General features: G+C 32.5%; 1 protein-coding gene across 6 annotated transcripts in view; it reads left to right on the forward strand.

Annotated features, from left to right (window-relative positions):
* The first annotated feature begins 3,417 nt into the window (after positions 1-3,417).
* The window catches only part of LOC113522858 (cyclic nucleotide-gated cation channel alpha-3), a 168,341-nt gene continuing 152,944 nt past the window's right edge, over positions 3,418-18,814 (forward strand). For 3 of the 6 annotated variants that reach the window (XM_031914005.2, XM_031914006.2, XM_031914007.2), the window contains exons 1-3: positions 3,418-4,375; positions 14,634-14,750; positions 15,330-15,395. In XM_031914005.2, coding sequence (XP_031769865.1) covers positions 15,353-15,395 — 43 coding nt within the window. In that variant the 5' untranslated portion in view covers positions 3,418-4,375; positions 14,634-14,750; positions 15,330-15,352. The remainder of the gene's footprint in view (positions 4,376-14,633; positions 14,751-15,329; positions 15,396-18,814) is intronic. The other 3 variants (XM_031914004.2, XM_026908700.3, XM_031914008.2) reach the window with 2 other exon arrangements.

Raw genomic sequence — 18,814 nt, forward strand, 5'->3', positions numbered from 1 at the left:
AACATTGTTCTACTTTAATTAAAATGTTAAAGTTTGTGAACACGTTTCTGCGTTTGATACTAGATTGTGTATAATGCTAGGCATATTTTTATAAAATTTACGAGTATATCCGTAGGTGCTTTCATAGATCTTACTATTGTATATTTGTAAGACTTACATCTATATATGACCAGTTGTCGGACAGACTCTATGCTGCTGAGGTATTTCTCTAACACCTACTGCGGAGTTCTAGTTTAAGGCCCTGTGGTTTTTGTAGTAAGTAGTTATCTATACAAAAGTATAAAAAAGGCTTCCGTTGCTATTTGCCGGAAATATGGTAATGAGGTGCAATATACTTATTGGTCTGTAAGACCTCTCTGTGACCTCAATATTAGTGGACATTCGTTATTATATTATGTAGCATCACGATAGTCGGAATATCTAACATTAATAAAGAAAATATTGCGCAAGGCCAGCATGCAATGTAAACATTTTTCCTTTTTCTATCAATCCAGTAATCTCCCACTACTGGGCACTTCATGAAAGGAGGATATTATTATAGCCTATTATTAGTGGTCAGCCGGCTAGGTATAGAATTTTATATCGACTTTTTCTTTTGAAACATTGTAACTTTAGTATAAGATTTAGATGAAAATGTAAATGTTAAAATATGTATGACAATATACATATACAAGACAATATATTTTAGATACCAACCATGTGATGAATTTGAACTGAGCTCACTTCATTATACGTAGGTATATAATTACAATTTCGCAAAATACCCATATAACTTATAAGAATTCCAAAGTTAATCAAATACCAACAATCTTTAGCATCAATAGAATAAAGTCTAAACTTCTTAGATAATATTCTAATTAAATAATTATTTCTACCATTTATTTCTCCTGTTTATTTTACTTAATAATGTTGATGATGGATTGTATAATTAATATCTATTGTTATTTTAATGTAAGTACATTTCTAAATTGCAATTGGTTGAATGTAGCGAGAGGAGAGCTCCGCACGGGCTGGTTGATGCCGGCACAATGGTTTCCTCGCGCACCATTCACCTGTAACGTTCTCACGGATAAATCAATTTCCATCATTTCAATCGCTTTCGATAAAACTCGAACAGCTTCAATGGCATTAAGAATTTAAATCGTTAAAATGCCAATCCGTTGGATAGCTCATTTTAATGTTTTGAACTTTTGTCATACAGATAGAATAGCTTTATTATTGATACTTTCTATTACTTTGTATTATAGATTTTGTGTAATAACTACTCGTATTATACAGGTAATATTACAATTATTTCAGTTTTTAGAGTTGTGTAATGAAAAGGAAAAACATTACCACTGTTTCGCAGTGCAGGCATTAAATTAGTATAATTCATGTTCAGAGAATATTTGGATTTACAAGATATTATCGATGTGCTTTGGGTTTTCCTAAATTAAATTATAATTGAGTGAAACAATTGAAATGTCTGTTTATCTTCATGCAAGTTTTTCTTTTCTTCTTTCATTCGAATTCTTATTTCATTTGTTTTCATGAATGGAGTCATTATTCTCTTGCATATCCTAATATAATATGGTATATCATATAATTTCAACTTGGTAAGCTGTAGAGAGGGACATATTCGGAATATCATTGCGTGATAGAATCGGGAGGGTAGACATCCACATAACTAAAGTGTCTGATATAGTTCGAAGAATTTGCAAGCTGAAGTGCAAACAGGCCGGCTCAAGTAACCAATGATGATGTTATCAGTTGTTAACTGACCACTGGTGAACATAGACTTCCCATTTTTAAGGTTTTATTAGCAGTTGCTACGCTTGGCAGGCGGTTTGTCAATTGTAGTTAGGCTTTGGCGATGTTGTACAATGGACGCTGCTGTCCATTCCTCGACAATTAAGTTCCTTTACTAGTTAGTTTCATACTTAGTTTCACCTATTACGATACCCACGGAAAAGGAAGGAGTGGCCTATTGTATGCCAGGACCACACGGCAAATAATCAATTACAGTTGGGGAAGAATGGTTTTCGAATGATAATCACGTATAGGCAAGCATAGTGTGGGGAAACCCTGCCTGTCGTACTTTGTGGCGAAAAATGCCGGAAATCTATGTTCAGTAGTGAAAGATCGAAAAGACATAATGATGATGATACCATACACCAATAGAAAATTGAGTATTATTATTGTTAAGATTCTATGAGAATTCCTATTCCATTATATATTTTGTGTAAACGGTATCATTATTAGAATAATACTACTTATTAGTGAAAACGAAAACACATGGCTGTGAATACTTACATATCTTTTTACTCATAATTTGATAATATAGTACTGTTTTGGGTGTTGTTATTTAGTGCTTAATACAATGGAAATAAACATATTAACTTTTCTATACATAATAATAATAGAAGTTAAAGGCATTAAATTGAATATTCAAGATAATAATAAGAGTACAAATGTTTCTTTTATATGTTCTTGAATTAATCTATACTTATTAAGATTTATCTCTACTGCTTATGTAGCTAAAAAGATCAGGCTGATACAGCAACATCTAAAATATAATGAAACATCCAGACATTTTCATGACTTTTAATTAAGTGCAAGTATAAGATATTAGGTAGTTATTTTACACAATATAATATATGTGTGCGACGTTTTTAAAGACAGCACTCGAGGCAAAGTTTTCTTAATTAAAAATTTAAATTTTAAATATAAATAGGTGGGCGCAGTGATTATTAGAGTTTGTGCCGCAATTACGCAGTAGGTAAACTTGAGCAATCCATGCCCTCTGTACTGTTTCTTTCGAGGTCTAGATGTTTAAACTCGAGGTGTTGGCGGGGCACCAGCGAAGCATGATAGGTGAGATGAATGGGCAGGTCTGTTAGCCTATCGTGATGTATACACCTGGAATTCAGCACGATGGTTTCCAGAGGGACCACGTGGAGGTCGACCTGATAGGGTATATAGCTAGCAATGAGATTGAAAGTCCGCATTACTAACAATCTCTGACCCCCCCCCCCCCCCCCCAGGAATGGGGTTACCGACATGCATGCACTCTAAAGGATTCAAATGCGCTGATTCTATTTCTCTGATATCTATGGATATGAGTTAATGATGGATCGTTTTTGAAAGAGTGATGACTTTGTTCTACACTGCGTACTTCCTCAGCGGTTGTCGATTCTTGTGTACCTCATTGCCACTTCAGCTTGCTTATCCTTCGGGCTATGTTGGTCACTTGGGTTCTTTTAAGGATATCCTCATTTAGGATTCTATCACGCAAAGAAACTTCGAGCATATCCCTCTTTAATATGAAGTTTTGCATACGGGGAATGCATACGGGGGAATGTGTTGTACATTTTATTAATAAACGCTGGATGTTTGTAAAGTGGGTAATCATCGCAAAGATCAGTACATGTATAACTTTATAGATAGAAAGATATAACAGGCAGATTTCCTTTGTGCAAATTCATAACAAAACTCAAAATGTGTTTCGTTTTATATAGAGATCTAGTTAGACAACAAAGAATTTCGTTATTATTCAAATATTGATACAAACAATATATTTTCATGTTTCTGTTAGTATTTCTAATGTTGACACTTCATTAATTTATAACTACTGTGGAACATGAAACAAGTAACGAACAACGACCAATTTTACACATAAAATACCTACCTATTCATTATAAAGTTCATGTTTCTGTGTGTATCTAGTGTTATGTTCTTAAAAATTGTTTAATTTCTACAAGTGCGGGTGATATCATGCAGTTGTTAGATTAGACAGCATTTCCTGTCGCAGGCAGGTAGGTATAAGATAAGTGCACTCGCGCTCCCAGATTTGTCTAGATAGGTTCACACGCTTGAGAACAAAACCACATCTAGATTCTTCAAGCGTACAACGTACCTATAGGGCGATCGAATCGTAAAATGCTATGAGAAAGTCTAAATCCTTCTTAACCTCATCACTGTGTTAGAAGGAGAAGCGTGGCGGGTTTGTTCACCCCTATATCGTGAGATGTCGCGGACGCTCGGGGAGAGTCGGGAGGCTGCGCCGCAGGGCGCGCGCGCGTACCCGGCCGCTTCGTCATTGCGACGGAGGCTGTCGTGTGTCGGCGCTGGCCCGTGCGAGCGCTCGTCCCGCACCGCACCGCACCGCGCTGTGACCGTGCGTCACCGGAGCCGCGTCCGCCGTGTGAACACGCCCTCGTGCCGAGCTCAGGCGTGCTGTGTCCTACCCGGTTGCCGCCAACCGCCTAACGGCCGTCGGTGCCGGTACGGTGCCACCGCGCAGTGCATGTGCCTCTGTTCCATAGCTCAGTGACCACGTTCCCGGGGACCGGCGATTGTGGCGCGATGTAAAGAAGCCGCGACCGTGAATCTATGTGTAAGTGGGTGCGTTGCGTATGTCACTTCCCCGCAGGGTGATTGACGTTCGCCGGTAACGATTTTCCGCAAGCTAACAGCTCCAGCGAGTAGCATTTGGAATAAAAATGAATGAATTACGAAGTAGTCCGCACTGGGTGAGCGACGTTGTATTTTCACCTTTGTGTGAAGGAGATAAAGATGCGCACGTGCGCTGTTGTCTCTGATCAAAATGAATACGTTTCCAGGCTTGATCATCAGCTCAAGAAACTATAAATATTTAGGAAGTAATAAGTGCGAATGATTAGAGTTATATTGTGAGTGTCGTATATCGCGAATGTAACAGGTGTTGTTGAAACCGAGGCTAGTGGAACTTGACATTGAAGTCTTGCGGATTGTTATAAAAATCAATATTATTTTATTCATACACGAGTCAGTGATCTGTAAATTTATGCACAATGTCTGTTGGGAATTCGTGAATTCAGGTTCTAGTAGTTATTCTCTTTGACTTGGTAATTTATTTGATCATCTCCCTGCAGCTATTGTCTGCGCTTCATTCGTAAGGGCTGTATTTGACGACGCGTAACGCAATACGTGCATTACAGCACAATAATAAAAAAAAAAAAGAAATGTAATTGTGTTATTTTAATGTGTTATTTTTATTAAAATAGATTTGGTACAGTACGGTACACTGATTTCAAATAAGTTATTGCCCGCTACTTCGTAAGCGTTATTTTTGGAAGAACTATATTCCCACTTCCAGATAACATATCAAAATAAAACACACCAGATTTTAAGTTAAACCTTCTTTAGAACATACTTGTATGTAAAAACCGCATTAAATTTGGTATAGTTGTTTTTGTTTGATGTCAAGATAAACACACAGAGAAACAAAAACTCTAAAAATTGTTTTTTTGGCCTATCAATTTTTCTTATATATCTTCAATGTACCTACAGACACTGCCTAGTTACAATTTTGTTATATTAGTCAGATAAGATGATTTTAAATATATTGAAGACACTTTCCTTATATGAACGAATATACTAGTATTTCCTTTGTTGTGACTACAGTATTTCATTCGTAGTCATAATTAAAGTACTTAACTGTTTTATATAAAATTCAATCTCAAAATACCTCCTATTTTTGGTAAACACTTGAACTTGTTGACAGACAATGATAGAACAGAAATGTATAAATTAAATTATATAATTTCAAAGAACTATCTTTACGTTTAGTTTAACAACTACATATTTATCTATTTGATTAGGATATTTCTTTAAGTTCTTGTTTTTAGTTTTGCTCAGATTTAGACAAATACTTTTATCAAATTAACTTCTTTTGCAGATCTACGAAGAATCTGCCCATATTTTTAGATCACTGGATATGCAACTTTTGCTTTCGTACAGCATCATAAGAGTGGCATTATATTTGAACAATTACACATTTCCTACAGATTCAGTATGCTGAATAGGTTTCCTATAACAAATTTTCTCTTTACATTCACTGTTTTCTTCACTGTTCTTCTATACTTCCAGTTTATCTATATATACAGTGATATTTTCTTGCTAGATTTATATCAAAAATATATAAAATTGGCGCTCTCACTCAAATAAATCTTAACATCTAAAGTATTAAACTCTTGTATGAACAATACTAGTTCAAAGTTTTCTTCTTTTGAACAGTAGTTTTTAATTTTTATCATATTCAAACGTATACATTTGTTTTACATTTATGTAATCGCGTCTCTAAATTGATTCTTATCTAGGTGTTCTGGGTTACGATCCCAGATGGGCAATACTACCTTGCATTATGAAAAGTCAGGAAACGAACTTCCTGATTTTCCATAACAAACGTTAGATTAGCTCACAAACTAGCCAATTGATGTGATTGTGTGGCATTAATTGTGTATTCCATGTGACCGTTTTTGATAATAGTGCAATCAATTCCATTCATAGTCTTATATCTATGTTGTTTATCCATATGAAAAATTACTGTATCCTCGCAGTTTCTCTCGAGTGGATTAGTATTAACTTAGTATTAACTTGTCCGTGTACCAAATTTTATTCAAACAAAAAAATGTTTTCGTGAAAAAGTACAAACATACATAATTCCTCACAAACTTTCGCGTTTATAATAACAGTAGGATTATCCAGATAGAGAACAAATAGGTCTCAAATCAGAGCCCCTGATACGCGAGCTCTGACATTCAAGACGATACTCTGCTGCTACACAGCTCGCATCAGTTGTTAGAAAATTTATCTAATTAGCATTGCACGTGTGCTCGTGTATAATGACAATAAATAATTACTTTACTTTCGTTTGTTTGAGCGACGGGCGAAGTTCCTTACCCACTGTATTTACACTCATTACTGTGTACTTACCGGCCTGAGTTGACTTTCACTTAACGTTTCAAATATTAATGGAGATTTGGTAACAAAGAGTAGTAAAACAGGATTTCCATAAATTATTTTGTTATAATTTTATCCAATACTAATGATTCAGCCCGGCTTCGCAGGAGTAGATAGAATTTTGGAAAATAATACTAATACACCTATATTATCATTGAAAATGTAGCTTTCTGTAGGTGAAAGAATTGTTAAAAATTGGTTCAATAGTTTTTGAGTTTATCCATTAATTTCAATTAAATATCTCCTTTTTATAATATTAATATAGATAACATACAAAGAACATGTTTTTATATTTGCTAAAAATTTAATTTTGTGTAAAAGCTTTCGGTTATTAAATATTGATGTAGCTTAAGGAAAATTTTATCTAATGAGAAGAAATTATGCCAGCAAAAATCCGTCGTCCAGGTTACAGTACCTCACTTTATGAAGCACATAATGTCCGAGTCTCTATATTGTAACTTCTTTATCTTTTTCTACATTTCTTTAAAAATACATATTATTAAGTTAAAATTTATCTCTATTATCGTTATAATTTAATGGGAACTCTTTATAACATATTGTATACATACTTAGAATAAATTTTACCTGTGACACAAAAAAAGAACAAAAAATAATAAATCAAAGTTATTTTAAAAAGTCCATACAATTATGTGGTTAACTGAAATAAAAAGTGTCATAATTATTCCAATCCTTTTCAATCCCGATGAATCAAAAATGTATTGACGAGTAAGATTGCAATATGCATCTGTTGATTTAATCTAAATACTACAAAGGAGAGTTCTTGATTTAAATTTATCGTTTTACTTAAATTTGCGTAAATTTTTTTTAAATACAAAGTTTTTATCGATATATATATAAGTTAACCAGAAAAAAATCTTTTTGATGTATAACAACATTTAGGCAACTCTTAAAATATTTGTTTAAAAGTTTGACGGATTAAAACTGAGCTACGTGTATGTACTAGCATTAAAATATAAATATAATATTTACGCTCACGAGAACTATAAGTGCACATATACAGATAGAGAGATGAAAAAGTACTAGGATGTATAAAACTTTCAAGAATTCTGAGGTCTACCTCAGAACGTATGATAATGGTACATACAAGAATCAATGTTTTGTTCCAAATAGCCCATTCCCGTCGCATTGCATAATAATGTTGCGTTGTTATCTTTCCTGGTATGGTGCTAAGGATTTTGATTGTTACTTATTTTTACGATTATTAAATTGTATTATTCCACAATTTTATTTTTCTATAATAAGGTTTTGCCTTATGACATTCTTAAAAAATTAATTTCTTTAAAATATGTTTATTCAATTATTGATATTTTTTTAAAATTTGGTCTTTGCGCGGAAAGGTCAAATTATGAGTTATGTGCATAATGAGGTACACGTTTATTTTAACACTAGCTTTTGTCCGATTTGTAGGTACTCGTGAGACTTTAAGGAACATAACTCTGAATACTGCATTTAATTTGGTGCCGTAGTTTTTGAGCGTAGCCGGAACGAACATACCGACAGATAGACAAATTTTGTGTTATCTCCTATATGATGATGCCATAAAAAAAATATATATAAAAAAAAAAGAAATAGCACGCACATTGTCGACTACAAAAACGACAGTATAGCTTTCTAGATAACGGTCGCAAACGTTTTTGGGACACGTAAGAGCCAAAGCTTTTGAAAAAGTGCGGTAAATTGCCGAGTAATGTAGAAATGGAATGCGACGCATATCAGAGCATCTCTCGTTTCGGGGGCTCGCTTGAACAACGAAAACATTTGGGGAATGAGCGTATGTCACAAGCAGCCCAAGTAGGAATAAATTTTCTGTGTAGCATACGTGACAGTCGTCGAAACGGGAACATGTCGGAAATTTTAAATGCGCGTTCAATTTCAGAAAGTTGTGTGTGTATCGTTGTACAGAGCAAGGTTGCATCAGTTTCTAGTGGCTGTTCGATTGACTATCATTTATGAGTATATTAACACACTACGAAATTATTAGAGAACTTTAATCTGTGGTATTAGCACAATTCATTATCGGAGTTACTTCACAAAGCACTGCTAGTACTCAATTACTATTGGTGCAAGGGCAATGTCCTCTAATGTCACGAGTGCGTACTATTGCTTTCGTTGGTCACGAAGACTAGTAACGTGGTTTACCCAACAACTGTTTTCGTTCTCCCCGAAGTACGAAGCCAGTGTTAATAATTTTTAAACGAACTAAATATGTTTTTGATAAATTCAGAGTTTTAAGTTGGGGTTCAATCTTTTGGATCGGGAAAAAAGGATTGTTAGTAATGGGGTCTATCAGTCTCATTGCTAACACCTTATCAGGTCAATTTCCACGCGGTTCTCTCTGGAAATTATTGTGGTTAATTCTTGCGGAATTTGTCATGATAGGCTAACTGGCCTGCTTTCATCCTTACCTGTCATCTCTCATTGGTGCCCCGTCAGCGTATATCTATAGTGCAGCTGGGGTTAAGATTCCACTATTAACCATTAAAAATTCTTTGGATCCCCGGTCCGCAGTTATTTATCTGTTTATTGCAAATATTTTTTTATTTAGTTATTTTTATTTTATTTGATAGTATAGAATAAAATAATCATTGGAATCTTAGTATTACCAACTACTAATAATACTAATTCTAGAACACAAAGTACTTACAGTAAAATAAAAGGTAAAGTTCCTTACACTGTGGTATCATACCTTATTAACTATCCAATATACTTATAGAATCACAGCTAAATCAATTTACCAATTTACTAAGCTAGTGCTGCACTTTCAGTATCAGCTAATACAATTTAGGCATGTAGGTGGTACATCTATTAGGAAACATTTATTGGGATCACTTTTGGTTGTTGTCTGTATTAAATGGAATGACTATATTGTCTTTGTCTATATTCAGAAAAGAGATTTATTGACAGGATATAAAACATTACAAACACATTACACAGACTACATTGATGTTTATAAATAGCAGATGCTATTGTATTGATTTAAATTTGTTATATGTAAGTATGGTTAGATGATGTCTTTTCATCTCCATTTAATTTAAAAGCATTTAAAGGAAAAATGTAGAATAGGGATATTTTTTGTTAAATGGAATGATTTAAATTGGTTCAGTGGTTTGCGTCTTGAAAAAAATATTGTTTATATTGTAATAATATTACTGTGCAGTAAAAATCTAAATTTTATGATTAATAATCTCATTTTTAAGAAGAGAACGTGAAAGTGTATGTATATATATATATATGATTTGGTTGCATTTATCTATATTGAAATAATAATTGTTTATTACTTAAATGATATTTTATAGAAGTTACAAAGGTTCATAAAAAATATCTCGACTCGGCTGTAAACAGCAAAGAGACATAAACAGTAAGCTAGCTGTAGGGAGACCGTAATAAAAGTTAGTAGAAGTAACTGCGTTATATTACATAGCTATTTTTAAACTCGATAATGAAATTTTTCTTTAGCAACTTTTTCTTGGAGTTTCCATACATACATATAGATAGCTTCGACAATATTAGCATAAGACCGCGTCATAATCTTCCATAGAATTTCGTTTCGCTTTCACTCGCCTCATTTACGAAAGGGCGATAAAGATTTATACATTTTTCAGACAAGCGAGGAAGGTGAAGTTGGATTTTGTTAATCAATAGATTTGTTTTGATTATACTATTGATATTTGATCTTTTTAGGAGGATTTCTATATAATAAGCATTTGGAAGGGATTGTTTTCACAGGAAAATTGAGTGTTGTTTTTCTTCATGCACATGCCAATGAAATCGTACATCGTAATTTACCGAATAGATTCGTCTAATCTTCACTTCATTTATCTAGTAGCATAGATGATAGAGTTAAGCTCTATTTAAGTGTGGAATATTATCATTGGCATATTTAGGATAATTATCCAGAGGAGACATGGCTTCTTGAAAAAGGTGCGTATATACTCTTTGATATGATATCTTAGTGCTTCTTTTGAATCCTGGGATGGACACGGCCCATCCATCTTTCCCTTAAATAGGCTTATGGCTTAATGTCATTGCTGGGTTTGTGGGAGAATGAGAAAGCAAATCTGTGATCCAGACGAAACTCAGCACACACTCCAGCGAAAATGTGAAACACGGCAAAATCTTGGTAGTAGTTCGATGGACTTTATGACAGATTTGTCATGTCAAAAAAGGGCAGCTATATGTATATACGTTTTTTTATAGAACTTAAATGATCAGATCATAACTTCATTCTTAATGATCAAGAAAGTAATGTTAGTATGTAGGTATATGGTAGATGGATGGTGCAATTTGTAGCATAAACGGCTTGTCAGATTTGAATAAATAGGTTTATATTTGACATAAAATTATGAAATATGGTGTTGTCAGATTTGTTTTAATAATGACAAAACTATATGATAACATATAATAATATAAATTTGGTGGCCTTAAACTGCCACGAAGTTTTAATACGAGTATTATGCAGTAGGGTAAAAGTGACGTCTCGTTATTTCTCTAAACCTATCTCTTAATATTTTAATTTGATAGTTTCGTGAAATTATTATTTTATAGACCATCAAAAATTTAATTTATAATAATTTTGACTTCAATCTAATAGAAATTTAATTAATATTGGTCCTTAGAATAAATATTTCGCTGTGATATCGATCTGAAATTTTAATTTTAAGGTTAGAGGAATGACTTCTCAGAATCAACCCCAGTGTTATACACTAATATACGTGATTAGGCTGCGCGATTTGTGTGAAAAGTATAACATTTTATTTTTTATTTAAATATGTTTTGAAATGTATTGGAGAAATTTTGTTTTAATTCTTGTAAAGTCTATAGAGGTATATAATTACAGTAAATTATGTAAATATGTAAAAAATGAGGTATATAAAATGTAGAAGATAGGATAATGGGAGGAGAAAAAGTACAAATAGATGGAATAATTTTTTTTTCGTCATTTACTTTGTGGCGCATGACAAAATGTAGTGAAAATGATACAAGTTTGTGATTGACTAGAATATTTGGTGTTTGTATAAAAATCAAAATTCACGTCTGGCGACACTGCTTTAAATATGTTGTTGTAGAGTAGGTGTTTGCAATTAATAAGCTTAACTTCCTTGTAATTTTGTCATAATTGGGATCGATTACTTTGTTGAATAAAATCTTATATTACAGTGTAATTACTTCTTTTAAAGTGGGAAATATACTTTGGGCATGTTACTTTGCATTAATGAGGTTCGGGGTTCGATTTAGTCTGCAAAATTGGAAAACGAATTTATATAAATTGCCTTGGGTCTGTGTGTTTGGGCTCGTGTCCCCAGGTGTTTGTTGTTCTGGTAAATAGTATACTCTTCCCAAATGCTGTTATACTGACTACTTATTATTTTTGTTATAAACTTGTAGATCGTTTCAGATATAGGTAGACATAAAGTATTGAAAATGTAATAGAGGTCAGGTTATATAACGTATTAGATGACCCGCCATACGATGTTTTGCCACCTTTTGCTGTATATATGAATATATATATATATATATATATATATATATATATATATATATATATATATATATATATATATATATATATATATATATATATATATATATATATATATATATAGTTTTTATTTCGATAAGAAAAATGGACACATAGGTATCGAATTCATTTCTTTTAGTGAAATAAAAACTATTCTATCTCTCATGTAAATAAATAAATAGTAAATAAGACTATTATCTGAGTTGTTAACATGGGTCTCCCTCATATTCTGCCATAAGAACCGCTCCTGACCCGCCTGCTTCCATTGACTCCCCGCAATGCATTTGAAATCTTCGCCCTATCAAGTGTGAGGTCGTTCTACACAGCGTTTGTTCATACGGGTTTGTCACTCAAGAATCTTTTTTTCCCATTGGTTCTTGGTTTTTCGAGCTATGTGATTAGTCCGTTACTACTTCAGCTTGCTTATTCTTATAAATAAAGTAGATAATGTACATTTACAAAATTTTATTATAATCAGTTGAGCGGTTTCAGAGATTAGCTTGAATGAACATTGTTGTACCGGATTTCTATATACAAAATATAATGGATGTATAAAAATAATGCCACTTGCATTGCATTCTTGAAGTTATTTATAATCCTAATAATACATATAAAAATAATAATCAGCAGCATATCAGCCACTAACTGTCCATTGCTAAACATAGGCTACCCTTAAAAGGGGGGTTTTGCCAGTAATTGTCACGCATTTAATGATATTTTGGATGGGATATAGTGATATTTTGATTAAGTTCCCTTAGTCACCTCTTACATCTACTGGAAAGGAAGGGCTGGCCCATTTTACGTGAGACCACGTGGCTATTACTACTAATAAGTATATTTATAATGATTGAGAATGTTTCAGTGGAATGGGTAGGTAAGTAACAAAATGTGTTTAGGAAATTAGGCCTTTATTTTTGCTGGTATTATATTTCCATTTTGAACTTCACATCAGCTTTAAATTGTCCACTGCTGAACATAAGCCTCCCTTTTAGGGGTTTTACCAGTAGTTGCCATGCTTGGCAAGCGGATTGGCAATCGCAGTTAGGCTTTGGAGATGTTTTAAGAGAGACGCTGCTGCACATCCTTTGTTCTCCCTTAGTCGTCTCTTACAACACCTACGGGAAAGGAAGAGGTGGCCTATTTTATGCCGGGATTGATACGGTATAATGGATATAGACAAAATGGACAAACTACTGAAACAATTTTGATAAAAATTTTATAGAACTAATTAGGATATAAAAAAAAACATAGTCGGTTTTATAAATTAATTTGTTAAACAAAATAATACTACACAACTAATCAGTAACTTAACCTAACTAACCGCTTACCATCAGTTGGGTTGTATGCTTGTTTGACAACTCAATGGTATAAAACAAACTAGTGACATGAACTTCTGCAAAATAATACCTAGTTCGTTAAAATAAAAAAAAATTAAAGGTTTTATAAATAATAGACATATGAGGTAACTAATATAAAAAAATATATATAACTGAGTTGTGAACCATCTTCTTTTTTGAAGTTGGTTGCACATAATCAAATTAATATAATGTGTTCTCGCAAAACCCCAATTAAAAATATTATGTCATTGATGTTAAGAAATTAAAATAGTGTATTTAATATTTTTAAGAATTGAGTTACTTTCAACAGCCACACAGACTATGTTGAGAGCACAGTTAGTACGTATAAATAAAAATTGAGCATTTAGTCATATGAAAATATAATTTATACCTGGCCATTTTATAGACAAAAGGCGTGGTATTATAACAGCTAGCAAGTTCATTTGCAAGGGATCCGTATAAGCCTCTCTGAGCTTGTTAGATTACCGGGCTCCGTCAAGGAATCCCTTATCTCGTGCGTGATTGTTTGACGATACTTTGATATGTATGAGAGACAGTATTAAATTATTTGAGGTTTATGGTATAGATATTTTTATGCAAGCTGTAATGGCAAGTATGCCATTCCAACTTGATAAAATATAGATTATTATCTAATAGGCTACTTGATGAGAATCTGTAACCGTCGCTTGTAGAGACGAAGCATCGTGGACATTTTATAATACACTGTGACATTTAGCATCTCTGATGTGTTTACTATTATTATTATTTAAGATATACCAGAATATAAAGAATGTTTAAAATAGTTTTGTCATAGATAAATATTTTTTTTTGTTTTCTAAACTATTTAAAATATCATTCGACAAACTTAAGTTTCGACATTCGAATCTATATATTTCAGTTATTTATAAATTGTGCAATAAACAGTCGGCTTGTCTGCTATTACAAATCATATACATTTATTATTCAAGATATAAATTGAGATATAATGTGCGCAGGCGCAGGTCGGTGAGCGGAGGCGCGCGCGGGCGAGATGGCCGCGCCGGCCAGCTGATAGCATGCGGGCGGCGGCGCGCCTGCCCGCCCCAACCTAGCCGATCGCACCACATTCACGGGTGAGCATCTACACAACAAAAATAAACAGGCAAAGGGAGTTTATGTTGCCGCAAACAGTATAGTCCTATCTTAAAACTTGCTCTCTATGTTTAACAAACTTGTTGCGGTCGTATTTACTACTGATAGTAGAAACAATGGCTTCACTGTTTGTTGCTTCATATTTTTCGACTTGAACAATATTTTGTAACATTTATAGACTAAATAATTATGGTCTGTTTCATTTTAAAAATGCATTAAACGCACCTTTTTCAAATTCGAATTAGCTTTCAATTGTTTAAGTTTACGATTACGTATGTTATTAATTTAAAATATCATATTATGTAGAAACGTAGAAGGGCTTGTGAGGTAGCTAATAGAAAGTAGTGTAATATATATTTTTGTGAATGTTTAATGCCGGTCTGGCAAAAGATATACCTTTTTTATGTGTGTTTTGCAACAAGGTCACTCATATAATTGAATTGTGTGATCCGCACTATAGTATAGAAAGTAGCATGCTTCTGCGCAGGATTACGTTACGCTGACAATGGTCCTCGTCTATATATCGTATAAGTACTATCGTAAGCATGCGCTTTGCGCAGGTATAAAGCGGCAGTCACTGAAGATGGTAGACCCGGGCGGTTGCAGGGGTGACACCATATCAATGAGTAAGTATTATATTAAAAGGTAAGCCTTAATAATTATTATATATATTTATTTATTGTGATAGTATGACCTTTTTATTAATCAATGGCCATATTCTTATCTACATTGATTAGTTAACGGCGCATCTTGATAAATTCAATATGTACAGAATTATATGGTAGATATTTTTTGAGAAATACATTATATAACCGACACTGATGTGAGGGTGTATTATGGATGTAAAATGTAAACTAAATTTACGTATTCAATTTCTATTTATAGAACCATAGAACTCCTAACCTTTACAGCATGTAATATTTTATGTATGTAATATATATTTAAGTCGGCTTTATATTTTTGATATTTATTGTTTATTTTTCTTATAGCTAATTGTTTTTTTAGACAGATAAGTCAATAAAAATCCCTAAAAAAGACAAAAAAAGATTAGGTATATCCCTAATTTCGTATGGTAAAGGTTTTAATAAAGCCCTAAAACTAGATACCCGCAAAGCAATAGCATTAAAAATCCTCAAAATGTTTTTGCAGCAAATTATTCAACGTACACAAATTACACAAATTTATTAGAACATTATATATATATATATAATTACATATAGTGCTCAGAAATTGCAACCTATTAGAGTACCTCTTATGTGTGGGCGTCACAATATATTCTTTGATTTCTATGGTGGTATTCATGTACAAAGGCGACAGATACCTATTACTTAGGTGGCCTGTCAGCTTATTTGTCATTCCTAGTTACGTAAAAAAAATATCCAATTACATTCATAAAAACTTAAATACAGGCTATTCAAATTTTAGACTTTTATCAGACCTATAACTTACTTCTTACAATAAACTCACTTTATCTTGCTAATCAATTCAAAAAACTTTCAGTATTACTTTGAGTTTCCATACAATGAATAAAAAATTTCCTCATCTTTAAGTGCTTAAATTAAATTTGAAGTAGAGGAAGCTGTAATAAAATAGACTTATTTAACTTGAAACGAATCTGCATGTTGTCTCGAGGTAAGTATAGGTATATCATAGGTAGACATTTATACTCTAAGTTGTCTGTAAATTCATTACAATACGATCTATAAAGCAGATTTTTTATGCAACTAGTCTATGTACAAAGTCCCCCCTCTGGTAAAATTTACATTAATACAGATCAGTGATTTTGGGCATCAAACTGTTAGTACATAGAGCCATCGATAGCTATTCAATCTGAATCAAGGAGATCGGTGTCCATGTATTTTGGCGTTTTAGTTCGGTACAATCCCGTAGTATGTAAGAATTAGTCTTTTGTGATTATTTTTCATTCTAAATTTTAAAGTAGTAACGAAAAAAATTCGTTCTGATGTTGTGCAAAATCGGATAGCACTGATATGCATATATTATAATCTACTATGGTTCATTAAGAACTCGGGTACCATGACATGGTATTATGTAAATAAGTTCATACACGATTTATGTATTTAACCAATTTTCTTACCGTCCATGTTAAGCAGTTACTGTACTTGGAACTTGAGCTATTTTGACTGGCATACCTACCTACTCAAAGAAAATTTGATCAGGTAAGTATGCCAGTTAAAATGAATAGATAACTAGGGTACAAGCAATATACAAAATTATAAATTATATAAAATTCTAATAAACTACACTGTCATATACGAGTAGTACTGTAGTAGTGTGATGAAGTGTATTTTATGAAATGAGTTCTTGGCGTTAATATATACAAATTAATGAGTACATGAGTTCTTACAGAACAGAATAATTACATAGACCAGAGTACATATACCGGGGAAAGTATAGAAATGTTTTATATTGTTTCATCCCTTTGAGTATATAGCAGACCGCTCTCAAAATTTCATGCCATTAATAATTTAGTCCCTGATCAAATAAACATTTACAGTTGAGCCGTAAAGGGCCAAGAGGTAACAAACAAACAAACTCGCTTTCGCATTTATAATATCAGTAAGAATTAGACGGTAATTTACTAATTGCAAAAATGTATTAAATCCACGTATTAATTTTATCTTACTTTATTTTTGTTATTATTGCGCTTAGATTTCTCATTATTTGTGGTCAATATTGTATTTGTATGTAAATTACTGAAAATTATGCGGCAAAAGCTACAGGTATGAATTAATTATATTTCTAATATGGACAATATTCTAGTCTTATTTTTTATCATTGAGGTCAAATGTTAGACATCATTTCCTTTATATATAAACGAGTAAAAGTATTAAGGCAACAATTTATTACATTTTTTTAGTTGTTATCGCACAAAAATAATATTAGAAATAGGGATGATAAGCCCTTGGGAAATTCTTGTCGATCATATTTTCCATTCGTATGTTCATATTCTTAAAATTTATTTGCTTTTATGAGTTTGCAATCCCAGAGCCATCAGCTCTTCGTTATTTAGAAATAGCCCATTGGGATGTGTATTAATAATTTTGTTTTAATAGGTTTTTGGTATTCTTTTACCCTGGTGAGGTTATAAAGATAAGCATCTTTCGTTATATTTCAAGTACAACTGTAAAATTATCCTTCCTGTACTGGTATATTGGTATATTAATTATTATATTTTGTTATTTTTATTATCTTATGCAAATGATTACCAAACTTAAATGGTAAATAGGTTTATAGTTCACCTAGTAGAAAATAGTAATCGTTACCTTTAAACATTAATAGTAGCACAATTGAATGAACTCCATCGCGTCTTATGCGTTGCCATTCCTCAGGATTAATGTCTCCGTAGTCCGTAGGTACCCCGTAATCCAATCCATGCAGAATCTACTTTGCAAAATCTCCTTTTAGTTTTGTTGGGGTGTTAAATAAAATATATTTTTTTCAAATTGTAACAAATACGGATTTGTAGTGATCTTCTATCGTTAAAGAAAAAAATGTAGGTATGAGTGTGGATAAAAGCTACTCAAGTTAATCCAAGGTATTGTTCGTCTGTGTACCAAATTTATTTTATAACTCTTTACACATTTAAACATCTAAATATTTTTATAAACTTTTGTATTTATAACATTAGTACGAAGTAGAAGTTGGACATGAACTGGTATATAAATTTTTGAAATTAATAGGTGAATGACGCCATCCAATTAATGTAATAATAAAAGCGAAAGTTTGTAACGACGAATAGATGGATATTTATTACTTTTTTACGAAAAACTACTAGACAGATTTGAATAAAATTTGATACGCAAGTAGGTTATATCCTATAACTTAACACATAATACTTGAATTAGTTATTAAAAAATAAATAAATTCAATATGACTAATAAAATGTAGGCAAGGAGAATGTGTACTGTAATTAGCTGAAATTTTATTCAGAATAAAAAGAAATGCCTGTTCAAAAATGCTTAAATTTAGTTTACTTGAAAAAATAATTCTTTTTCCTTTCTTTATAGTATATTTCGCACAC

This window comes from Galleria mellonella, unplaced genomic scaffold, assembly GCF_026898425.1.
Source record: "Galleria mellonella isolate WM207_F2 unplaced genomic scaffold, CSIRO_AGI_GalMel_v1 utg38, whole genome shotgun sequence".
Classification (NCBI taxonomy): Eukaryota; Metazoa; Arthropoda; class Insecta; order Lepidoptera; family Pyralidae; genus Galleria; species Galleria mellonella.